The sequence below is a fragment of the Perognathus longimembris genome, chromosome 17, assembly GCF_023159225.1.
Source record: "Perognathus longimembris pacificus isolate PPM17 chromosome 17, ASM2315922v1, whole genome shotgun sequence".
Classification (NCBI taxonomy): domain Eukaryota; kingdom Metazoa; phylum Chordata; class Mammalia; order Rodentia; family Heteromyidae; genus Perognathus; species Perognathus longimembris.
Genome location: NC_063177.1, coordinates 9,490,777 through 9,503,118, shown reverse-complemented (window position 1 = coordinate 9,503,118; position 12,342 = coordinate 9,490,777). Strand labels below are relative to the sequence as shown.

The following is a 12,342-nucleotide window of genomic DNA, read 5'->3' as shown; positions in this document are numbered from 1 at the left end:
GCTGAACAGAGGCTAGTGGGCTTCACAGGGAACTTGGCCAAGAAACAGGAAGCTAGAGGAAGTGGAGAGTGAAGAATGGGATGGGATTTTTGCAGTGTTGGAATCTGGTCTGTAATTCAGTCAAAGTTCCAACAGGGAAAGGAAGGCCCAGACAGGTGCATGATGGGAGGGAGACACGTAAAAGCGTGTAAAAGGATTCAGTTCACCGGTGATGGCGGTAAGGCTGGGGTCCATGAGCACGGTTGGGTGTCACCACCTGGACAGCCGTGGCAAGGACTTCCCTTACTGCAGATACCTCCACCTGCCCAGACACCTGCAAAGCCTCTGTCTTGGGGCTAAGCAGGCAGAGTGGCTGTGGCCCTGCAGGGGCGGCGGGGACCAGCTGTGCTGGCCACTTCTCCACATAGAGCATGGTTCTCTTTATTCCACTGTGAGCCACTAGAGTTCGCCTCCTGCCCCATCCAGCTGGACTGTGAGTCACTCCCATGGGTGCCTTCAGGAGTGTCACCTTTCCTCTTCCTCTCGTCACTGCTCCTGGCCCTCAGTGTCTTCCCCGGCGCTGTGGTGAGAGAATGTCACGTGTGTCTTGCTGCCCGTGAATGTGTGTGCACAGAGCTCTGCACCCATGTTGGTGGTCCCTGAACCCGGCCTGTGAAACCTCCTGACTTGTCCTTTGGTGAGGGTCCAGAGCTGTCCTCCATCCTGGACTTGCGAGCAGACCTTCCCTGGCCTCTCTTCTCCCCTCAGTGGAGGTGGGGTGGTCGTGGTTATCTTTTTTATTTTTTCCAGCCTAGTGAGATTGCTTTTACTAATTTTTTTTTAATGTGCCAGTACTGGGGTTTGAACTCAGGGCTTGGGTCCTGTTCCTTAGCTTTTTCATTCATAGCTATAGTTATTGCTCTACCACTTGAGCCACAGCTCCACATCTGGCTTTTTGATAGTTAAAGAGTCTCATGGACATTCTTGCCCTGGCTGGCTTTGAACGGATATCCTCAGATCCCAGCCTTTTGAGTAGCTAGCATGATAAGCATGAGCCATTGGCACCAGGCCTGACAGAACTCTTGTCTCCTCAAATCCTTTTCTCCTGGGAACAAAAGAGTTTTTTTTTTTTTTTTTTTTTTTTAACAACAACACAGCAAAACCAGGAAGCTCTGGCACAAACCTCAAGGCAAAGGAAGCTGCAGTAGGCAGAAATATAAATCAGTATTTCAAAAAGAAAAAAAATCCAGATACATGCACTTAAAAAAATTCTTATTTTTAAACTTTCTTTTGAGTAGGTATAAACACAAAGGGAATGAGAGATGACAAGAGTGCCTCACTTGCCTCTCGCTCACTCAGCCCTCCCCAGGAGCAGAGACAAGGATGAGCGTCTTATATTCCATTCCAGACATAATCTCCGCAAACACGAAGCTCCATAAATACCCACACACACATTCACTTACATATGGGTGTGTTTATATATAGAGATCCATACCCCCACAGAGATGGGTCCAGTGTCTTTTATTCTGCATCTCATTTCTCTCAGAAAAGAATACCCAAGTGATAGGCAGATGCCGGTGCCTGTAATCCTAACTACTCAGGAGGCAGACATTTGAAGATCGTGGTTGGAAGCCAGCCTGAGCAGTAAAATATGGGAGACTTATCTCCAATAGGCATCCTTGGGGGTCCAGTGACATAAAGCTGGTGGTAAGCTTTTGAGTTCCCTGGTGCCCTCCATGTATCTCAGTTCTTTGGCCTGGTATCCCATCGCTGTGCTGTTCCATGGTCAAGGTTGATACCCGCCCCCCCACCCCCCCAAAAAAAAGCTGGAAATGGAAGTGTGGCTCAGGAGGTAGAGTATCAACCGTGAGTGAAGAAGCTCAGGGACAGCACATAGTCCCTGGGTTCAAAGCCCCAGCAACCAGCACAAAAATAAATAAATAGGAATGCCGTATGCTGTTTTCCTTTTTCAGTACATTTACAATGCTAAGGCCCACCATTCTTAGCAATGGATGTGCCATAGATCATAGATCACTATGTTGTCATTTACTTAACTTGTTTCCTATTGATGGGCAGCTAGGTAGCTTCCTGCCTTTTGCTATTAAAAAGAACATGGCAGTGGTTGGCATTGTAGCTGTTGTTTGGGGCATGGACTGGGCCATGGCTGGGCTCAGGGCATTTTGTGGCTTGAGTGGCCTTGTCAGATTGCCCTCCATGGAGGTGGGACTGGAGTTCACTCATCTGCAGGGAATGAAGAACACCTGCTTGCCCTCTGGCCCACACGGGATTGACGATGACAGATCTGAGGAGGAAAGCCGGGTGTTTAAAGCAATCTCACCAAGCCCCATTCCAGATTAGGGGCTTGGGCTCACCTGCATGTGTGAGCCAGCCTTTGCTGGCAGCCTTGGCATTTTGACATGATTGCTGTGGGGCGAATGTGTGGCCCGGAGCATGACTTCAAGGCAGGACTAGGGTCAATTTTTCAGGGCAGCCTCCTGCATCTAGGAACGGCCTCTTCCAGGTCCTTTCTGCCAGGGCTGACAGGGAGCACAGGGCTGTGGTGGCAGCATTTGAACAAGTGAAGAGACTGCCTTATTCATGCTTCTTAGCTTTTGTTTTATTTTTTGGTGTTTGTGCTTGTACTGGGGTTTGAACTCAGGGCCTTGTGTCCTCACTTGGCTTTTATGCCCAAGGCCAATAATCTTACCAATTGAGCCACATCTCCATTTCTGGGCTTTTTCTTGATTAAAAATAAGAGTCTCACATTTTTTTTTTTCTACTTTAGCTGGCTTTGAACCTCAGATCTCAACCTCCTGAGTAGCTAGGATTATAGGTGTGAGCCACCAGCATCCAGCTCCCTACAATCTTAAGAGTGGAGGAGTCCTGGCCAGGAGGGTGCATATCCTGGCCCCTCGCCCACATTCTTGGTTTTCTCATCTGTGTAAGGGGAGAGCACACCTGGTCCCACAGGTGTGGGTGAGGATGGACGCTGGAAACATGCCCTAGGAAGCTATGGTCAGTCTAGAGGAGTCTGAGGGCCTGAGGAAAGGCTGCTACACTTCTCTGGGAGGCTATGGTCAGTATAGGGCCTGAGGACAGGCTGCCACACTGCTCTGGCACCGCTGTGAAGAGGAGTTTTATTTCAGATGCATGTCTGCACCTCTACTGGGCCTGACTCAAGATGGTGACACTCCTGATCTGAGCTGAGTCACTACTTGGGGCCGTCCCCATTCTTGCTCAGGGCTTCCAAAGGCAGGTTCTTAACAAGCAGGGTCACTGGGCGCCAGTGGCACCCAGGAGTTAGTAATCCCAGCGAATCCGGAGGCTGAGATCTGAGGACCGCAATTCAAGCCAGCCTGGGCAGGAAAGTCTGTGAGACTTTTGTGTCCATTTACCACCAGAAAACAAGAAGTGGAGCTGTGTCTCAGGTGGTAGGGAGTCAGCTTTGAGTAGAAAAAAACTAAAGGACAGAGTGGTCTAGGTCCTGAGTGCAAGCCCCATTTTACTCTCTCTCTCTCTCTCTCTGTCTCTTTCTTTCTCACATACACATACACACATACACACACACAGAAAGGAGGGTCTAAGACTCAGACCCTAGTAAGGGTCAAAGTTCAAGGTTTCACCTGGGCTAGTGCCTCTGTGAAAGACCCACTAAAGGTCTATGTGCCTGATCTTGGTCTCATTAGCTTGGTAGATGCAGATGGACATGTGGAACCCTGACTCCGGAAGCGGAAGCATTAGGATGTCACAGCAGGCTGCTCGGATGCCAGATCCCCTCAACCCTGGATGATAATTTCCTTCCAGCATCCCTGCTAAGCAGTCACTTATATAATTTGCTTGTGTAACCTCAGTGATGGTGAATGCCCCACCTCCGGGCCAGCACAGGGCACTCTGGAACAGTTGTAAACAATTCTAAATTATTCTGAAACCTGGAGTCTCTCCAGAAGCCTCTCCCACCTCCATTTGTCTTGGCCTCACCTTTTACTCCCTTGACTCACACTCAGCCCAGCATGGATCTGCAGGTTAGAGCCGGAGTGAGGAGGTGCAGTGCGAATCTGCCACCTCCAGCAACTCTTGGATTCCCCTTCTCCAGTCCAGGCCCTTGGTCTCAGACTACTTTGTACCATTTTCCAGCCCACTGTAGGTGTGTTCCCGATGTGGCCCAGAGTCCCAGACTGCAGGGCAGGGCAGGGGCAGGGCAGGGCAGGGCAGGGCAGGGCAGGGCAGGGATGTCCCCTCCTCAGTTAGGGCCATGGTCTCTGCTTTATATAGCCCTAGAGACTGAGAAGTAACTCTGACAGTCTCATTATCCTGACTCAAGCTATTTTCAGCCTTTGGTCAAATGATCCAACCAGGCTCATGTGACTCAAATATCAGTAATGTGCCCCAAACTTGGATCATGTGCATTGGTTAGATTACATGATCCTAGGAGTTTGAAAGTTTCCTTTCTTCTTTCTTTCTTTTTTCTTTCTTTCTTTCTTTCTTTCTTTCTTTCTTTCTTTCTTTCTTTCTTTCTTTCTTTCTTTCTTTCTTTCTTTCTTTCTTTCTTTCTTTCTCTCCTTCCCTCCCTCCTTTTCCCTCTTTCCCTCATTCCCTCCCTCCCTTCCTTCCTCTCTTTCTTTCTTCCTTTCTTTCTCTTTCTTTTTTGTCAGTTGTGGGGCTTGAACTCAGGGCCTAGGTGTTCTCCCTGAGCTTTTTTTTTCCCCCCACAAGTCTAGTGCTTTACCACTTTGAGCCACAGCTCCACTTCTAGTTTGTAGGTAGTTAATTGGAGATAAGAATCTCATGGACTTTCCTGTGTAGGATGGCTTTCAATTGTGATTCTCAGATCCCAGCCTCTTGAGAGATTCTTGAGCATAGTGCAATATGTGGTTATTATCTTAGTGTTTTTAGCCCAGATGAAATTTGGGGGTTAATCCCTAGGGATGAAATCAGCAAGGGATGTCAAGTTGGGTTTAAATGCAAAAGAAGGACCTTCATATGCTCAGCAGGTTTTACATTTGTTTTTAAAAATATTCTGTGCCTGTACTAGGGCTTGGACTCAGGGCCTGGGTGCTATCCTTTAGCTTTTTCTTGTAAGGCTGGTGTTCTACCGCTTGAGTCACAGCTCTACTTCCAGCTTTTGCTGGTTAATTGGAGATAAAAGGAGTCTCATGAATGTCTTGACTTACACTCGGCCCAGCATGTATCTGCAGCCTAGAGCCAGAGCGAGGAGGTGCAGTGCGAATCTGCCACTTCTAGCAACCCTTGGATTCCCCTTCTCCAGTCCAGGCCCTTGGTCCCTGGACTTTCTACCATTTTCCAGTCTCAGGCCGGCTTTGAACCATGATCCTTAGATTTCAGCCTGAGTAGCTCAGGCTATTCTTTTCCTTTTATAGTCTACCAATTCTTTTCCTTCTACATTATATTGATCCATCTCACAGAGGCGAGTCAGCATTTCCCTTGGGTTTGTTCAGTGTTCATGATGGACTGTGATTGTGGAATCAACATTACACGTGTGTATGGGCTATCCAGTGGATATATTCATGTAGAGTTTTAAATAAAAAAAAGGGGGGGGCTAACAAAGTAGAGAAGTAGAAAATAATCACCATTGTCCCAGCATCTAGAAGAAAACACTGAAAATAGCTGGGTGCATTATTTTCTGATGTAAGGCCCCAGCTCCTGCCACCTCCACTGAGACCTAGAGTACATGTTGCTTTCCCAGAGGTGAGGCAGGGAGTGCCTGCCCGGATGGGCCTTGGGGTCTGACTGATGAACAGAGGCGGGGATTGAGGTCCTGCTGTGAAGTACTTTAAATTGCATCAAGAAAGCAAGTCTCTGGGCTCCTGTTAGCTTTCAGTTACTGTAACAAAATACCCGAGACAATTAACTTAAAAGGAGGGAAGGTTTATTTGGGCTCTCCATTTCCGAGCTTGCTTGGTCCTATTTACTGGTTTGGGCCGTGTTGCCAATGGTGGCAGGGGCATGCGGCCGAGCAGGCCAAGAAGAAGAAAGCAGCAGACAAGCAGGGGCTGGGGCCTCAAAATCCTCCTCCCTTTCCCATTATCTCACTTCCTTCTTCTGGGCCCTACCTCAAGAGGCTTTTACCACCTCCCAGTAGTGCTGTGAGCCGATGCCGCCGCCGCACACGGCTTCTGAGGACATTCATCAGAACAGCCTCCGTTCGCAGTCAGCCAGCTCGGGCCACTTTCATCTTTGCAAATGAGTCTCCTAAGGAAAGTTTTACTGCATAGCTTATTTCCCTGTTTTAATAAGTTCTGACACCCTCTGAAGAGGCCCTGGCCCTTCCCCTTCTCCAGCTCCAGCCATGTGCTTCTGCGGTGGGGGGTTAGTCTCCTCTGAGGGCAGGGCCCATCCGGAATTCTGTGGGTGACACCTGGGCTACCTGCAGTCCAGGCAGGACTGCAGTGTGGTGTGAAGATGTCTGGTCCCCACATTGTGGGAGCTGTTGCTACGAGAGCTGTGGGTTCTTGGGAAGTTTGCATTCTGCCTGTCATTCTGCCCGTGTGTTTTTCCTCCCACAGTCTTTCGTATTCCTTCGTGTTTCCCAGCTGGTGACCCCACCCCCCAACCATGGGATGAGGCTCGCAAAGAAGCTTCCAGGATAGCAGTCAGAGCGTATAGTGGATGCTGTTCCCTTCCTACTGGATCTAGCAGTGTTTCCTTGTAATCTGCTCCCAGGCTTGCCTGAGAATCAGCACTGAGCTCCGAGGTGGGAAGCCAGTGCTTTGAAAATCCTGGCGATACTTGCTATTGAGCATGTTTGTGTGGCTTTTCTTCCAGTGACTGCAGTGGGGCCTGTGACTCCCTTCAGGGTCCCTGGGCCTGTCCCGCTGGGCATGGAGGGCCAGCGTGTGTGCAGGCAACCCTTGGCCAGGCTTGGCATCTCAGGTTGCCTGGCCCTCTGCTGGGAACACAGGCAGCCCCTCCATATAGCCGTGGCCTGCAGGAGCTAGTCTCTCACTCTGGACTCTGCTCAGGGCTATATCCCATAACTATGAGCCCTTTTCCTGGGGTGTGGGGTGTGGGGGGAGGCTAGTGGCCATGGCTGGGATTGGGTCCTCCTGATGGCTGCAGAAGGAGGCTTTGGTTTTTCCAAGTATTCTCCAGGTGAGTCTCCAATCCCACTGAAAGGTGAGGGGACAGAACCTCTAGCTTTATGGAAGGTTTGTTCTGGTTTTGCCGGTATATGTGTGTTGCAGGTCAGAGGTTGGATACGTTTGTAGAAACTGCTCAGTACCCATTGCTGGCTCTCAAGCTGAGCCCTGTTCTTCCCAGCTGATGCCTAAGCCCCCCTTCCCTTCCCCATGACTTATGGTAGTGGTGACAAAGGTGAGGAAGGGGAAAAGAAAGGGAGGGAGGCTGGTAGGATGGATAGATGATGCCATTGAATGGTCAGTGTTTGCCAGGGGTGTGTCAGCGGTCACTCCTGTTGGGGTCCACGATTAGGGGGTCGGGGAGTGAAGGCAATGGGGCTCTCCAGCCAGGCTGGGCTGATGCTTCGTGTGGGATACAGAGTGCGTGGGTGATGACCTTGGCTTTTGTCTCGGGAGCAGTGTGGTGCATGGGTAATTAGAAGGGCTGATCACGATTTGTGCCTTTCCAAGGCTATGATTAAGCAAAAATAGCCTGTGTTCTTCACTCGACAGGGGGGGCCATGGTGAGCTTGGCTGGGCCACCATCCCAGAGCTGGGCCTGCAGGGTGCTAGCAGCAGGCCCCGAGGCTGCTGGCCTGCCGCAAAGCCCGCCACAGAACATTGCCACAGAAACAGTTGTGACTGCGCCCACTCCTGAATTTGGGCAGCAAGGATCCAGTGTGAATAGGGCCATGAAACTCAAAAGGAGAGGGAAATGGGAAGAAACAGGAGGGGCTGACAACTGACCGGTGTGGGGAAGGCAAGGAGGGTATCCCTTGTAGGTGGCTCCCCCAGAACCTCTGCCAGCATTTCTCTCCCAAGGTTCTGTAGAGTCCTTTGCAGGCAGTAGATCTATAACTCCCCAAAGTTTTCAGGTGCCAGCTCCCCCAGGAACTGATAAGAAGTATGCTGCCAGTGTGGGGGGCTTTTCTGAACCCCATTTCTCCTGGGCCTTAGCAGCACAGATGTGTCTCACAGTGAACGCTGGCAAATCTTGCTCTCAAAGGGGCCCCAGCCTGACAGGAAACCACACATGGAATCCCATCTCCGCCAGCCATAGCCAGCTCTGCCTGTGGTGGGATAACCATCTTGGCATAGTGAGGTCCAGGCAGTTCTGTCCAGAGGCAGTGGCACCTGAGCAGGGCCTTGCAGGACAGGCTGGAGGTGTGCAGTCCACAAAGGAAGGCAGGGCCTCCAGGCAGAGCCCAGAATGAGCGTGAGAGGGAGGACAGAGCTCTGTCTCCCCAAGGAGTCTAAGCTAGTAGCCTCATCATTATGGGAGGAAGGCCAAGGCCTTATGGGTAAGGTGCAGGCAGCACCGTCTCGACTGCCTCTCTACTGTCCTGAGAGACCTGTTAAGGCAGGCTGGGCCTTCCTGTGGAGGAGCCCTGCTCCTGGTGGTCAACTTCCTTCCTTCCTTCCTTCCTTCCTTCCTTCCTTCCTTCCTTCCTTCCTTCCTTCCTTCCTTCCTTCCTTCCTTCCTTTCTCCCTCCCTTCTCTCTTTAATGTTTTGGTACTGAGACTTGAATTCAGGACCTGAGTTCTGAACTTTAGCTTTAAAAAACAAAACAAAAAATACCTCAAGGCTAGCACTCTACCTCTTGTGCCACAGTTCCATTTCCGGCATATTTGCTGGTTAATTGGAGATAAGAGTCTCATGAACTTTCCTACTCAAGCTGGCTTTGAACTGCAATCCTCAGATCTCAGCCTTTTGAGTCACTAGGTTTAAGTGTGAGTCACTGGTACCTGGCTCTGTTAGTCAGTTTTCTTGGGGCCAGAGTCCCTTACCTGCAGAGCAGCATTTTTGGCTTTTATACACGGAAGGAATCAAAGCTCTTTCCTCAAGCTGCACAGAAAGTGCAGAAGTGTGGCGCTTCCCTTTTGCCAGGGAGACATGAGTGACACTGAAGCCAGCCCTGCTGACATCTAGCTTGTGGCTCTTCTTCCCTCTTCATTATCACTGAGGCCCAGCTCAGAGCACTTGTCCACCAGTTCCCTGCCCCAAGTATTGCCTGGGTCTGGGGGCCGATTGCAGGAGGATGGAGGACTCAGCCTGGGGACTTGGCCTGTGTCCTCTGGAAAGGTGTGCAATTCAGCTCTCCCCTCCCCCCACAGCAGAGGGCGCAATGCCCGGGAGGCAGCAGGACCCTCATGTCCCCCCTGCAAGTTATTTATAGCCTTACGATGGTAATTTGTGGCAATCACAGCATTTGATCCTGTAATCAAACTGCAAGCAGGCACCCGGCCCAGCAGGGCTGGTGAGGCTGCCAGGACCCAGGCAGGGGTTTGGCCCAGGGCAGGCGCTTGAGGATTCCACAGTCTCAGCTTGTCAACTGTGGCCCCAACTCCGCTCTACCTCACTGCACCCTGGAGACAGGAATCACAATAGCAGCTGCTCTCACCGCACTCTTTGTATCCTCTGCCCTGTTGGAAAGCCCTTTGTGCACACGAACTCATTTGTTCTCACTACCTGCCACAGAGCCAGCTGCACACAAAACTGTGTGGCTCTGCCACTCTCCTGAATGCACTTTCCTTCCTAACAAATGGCTCAAGTCATAGAATGAGGCCTCTAGTCAGCAGCTAGACGCCCCAGAGGTGGGGCTGGAGGGGCTAAGGAGGCAGGTGTTGCCTCAGACCCAGGGGCTAGGGACAGGAAGGATCCCCCCAGATGCTTATTCTAGCTGGGAGCCCCAGTGGGGGCCCTGGGGGTAGTGTGGAAAGGAGAGGCCCATCCTTGACTAGAGCAGGCTTCTGTGAGGGACCAGGGAGCTCACTGTCAGCGGAGACCCATGGGCTTCACAGCTGTGATCTTCTTTCCAGAGAAGACAAGAAAGGGAGAACAGAGGAGGCATGGTGGCCAGGGAGGGGGAGGAAAGGACTTCTTGGGGTAGCAGGCATTATTTGGGTGGAGGATATGCATTCAGAATCTGTGATTCCTTAGCTTTCTTGCTCAGAGCTGATACTTTGCCACCTGAGCCACATCTCCAGCCCAGCATTTTTTTCTGGTTAATTAGAGAAGGAATCCTGCAGATTTTTCTACTGGGGCTGGCTTCAAACTGCATTTTTCAGCTCTTAGCCTCTTTGGTAGCTAGGATTGCAGGAGTGAGCTACTTGTGCTCATTGGTGGACGTCGTAAAGTTCTTTCTGTCTTAATCTGAAGCTATCACACTGGGAGCATGAGTGTTAGACCCCAGCTTTGGCAAGTTTTCCTGAAAGGGCCGCATAATAAGTAGCTTAGATTTTGGGTGCTGTAAATATGTTGCTACTGATGAAGTCTGCCACCGTGGCATATATAAATGAATGAGTGTGGTGTATTCCAATAAAGCTTTATTTAAAAAAAAAAAAAAAGAGGGCTGGGGATATGGCCTAGTGGCAAGAGTGCTTGCCTCGTATACATGAGGCCCTGGGTTCAATTCCCCAGCACCACATATACAGAAAATGGCCAGAAGTGGCGCTGTGGCTCAAGTGGCACAGTGCTGGCCTTGAGCAAAAAGAAGCCAGGGACAGTGCTCAGGCCCTGAGTCCAAGCCCCAGGACTGGCCAAAAAAAAAAAAAAAGAGGTGAGCTGTGTTCCATCCTTGGTGGTTGAGGTCTCTGCTGGAGAACTGAGAGCTGTGAATGGGGCCTGGTGCTCCTGAGTAGGTATGAGGAGAATGTTTCTAAGTGATGGGCTTCCCTGGAGTCTCATGAGTGATGCTGACTGTGGTTCCAGATGCCGGCCTTACCTCTTAGAGGATCACTTTCCCTTGGGCTGTGATCCCATAGGTCAAGGCCCATTGAGCAGCTGCAGCCAGATGATGATGATAATGAAGATGACGACAATGATGAGGAGGATGAGGATGAAGAGGATGGCGACAATTTTTGGCACCAGGGATGCAACCCAGGACCTTGCACATATTAAGCAAGCACTGAGCAACACTTATAGCCCTAATCTTATTTGTTGGTGTATATGGTGTATTTGTTGGTATATGGGGCTTGAACTCAGGGTCTGGACACTGTCCCTGAGCTCTTTTTTCTCAAAGCTAGCATTCAACCTCTTTCAGCCACAGCTCCACTTCCGGTTTTTGAGGGGTTAAATGGAGATACAAGTCTCAGGAACTTTCCTGCCTGGGCTGGTGTTGAATGGTGGCAATCCTCAGATCTCAGCCTCCTAAGTAGCTAGGATTACAGGCATGAGCCTCAGCCTTCATCTTGATAAGGTTGTTTATCTAGCAGTCGCTGGCCTGGGGTTCTCCACAGAAACAAGCCCTATGCAGGACACAGAGAGTTACAGGCACAGATGTCTGGGAAGAGATGGGCTCACACAGTGAGACAGGCAGAGAGTCCCTGGGATCTTTTTGCTCAGGAAACTAAATGGTATGGTTTTCATCTGGGGCCGGGGTCCTGGACCAGGAGTACTGACTGATATTACATGGCCAGAGAGAAAGGTTGGACATCCAAGTTCATGGAGAGAGTAGGTCCTCCTTTGGTTCTCTTCAGGCATTGGGTGGATTGGACTGTGTCCACCCTGTGTGAGGTGAGCCTTCTTACTCAGTCTCCAAGTTCATGGCCAATCTTTCTGGGAGTCCCCACTATCACAACAGGAATCATGTGTCATTGGCTGTCTGGGCAGCTCTTAGCCCAATCAAGCTCTGTGACACTGACCATCGCACCATCCTTCCACTGATTGAAGAGAGAAAGAGCAGCTTGGCCCAAATTACTGTTACTGGCAGTCATCAGACTGTTGTCACTGCAGCTGTCACTGGTGAAGGAAGCAGGATGGATTTTCTAGGATGATCCACAAAGGCTCCTCCTTAGCAAGACAATACATTTCATATTATAGGGACATCACAGGGCTGGGGAGAGACATTGCCCATTGCCCGTTGCCTGGTGTGATTGTAATTCCTGCTCTCTGATGCGCCAGGGCCTCTCCTGCGTCATCCATGGGCTGAGTTTGCTTTCTGCTCCATTGCAGGGGAGCTGTATCGGGTTTCCCTGAGAAGACAGCGATTCCCAGCCCAGGGTAGCATCGAGATCCAGGAGGATGGCGAGGTGCGCTGGGTTGTGAGGTGTCTGGGCCAGGGATGCAGGGTGAGCCCTGGTGTGGTTGATTCCCCACTGGACTTGCTCTGTGGGCTTTGGTCTCCCATATGGATAGAATGTGTTTCTCCAGAGTCCTCTTTGCTGACACTCAGTGTCTGTCTGTCCCTCCCAGCGAAGGCCCTCCCTTGGAGAGCCCTAGGGGTCT

The 12,342-nt window shown here is 50.7% G+C and overlaps 1 protein-coding gene across 1 annotated transcript in view; it reads left to right on the top strand.

Annotated features, from left to right (window-relative positions):
• The window catches only part of Pitpnm3 (PITPNM family member 3), a 106,200-nt gene that overhangs the window by 70,721 nt on the left and 23,137 nt on the right, over positions 1-12,342 (top strand). The window contains 1 exon segment of the mRNA XM_048366039.1: positions 12,070-12,146. Coding sequence (XP_048221996.1) covers positions 12,070-12,146 — 77 coding nt within the window.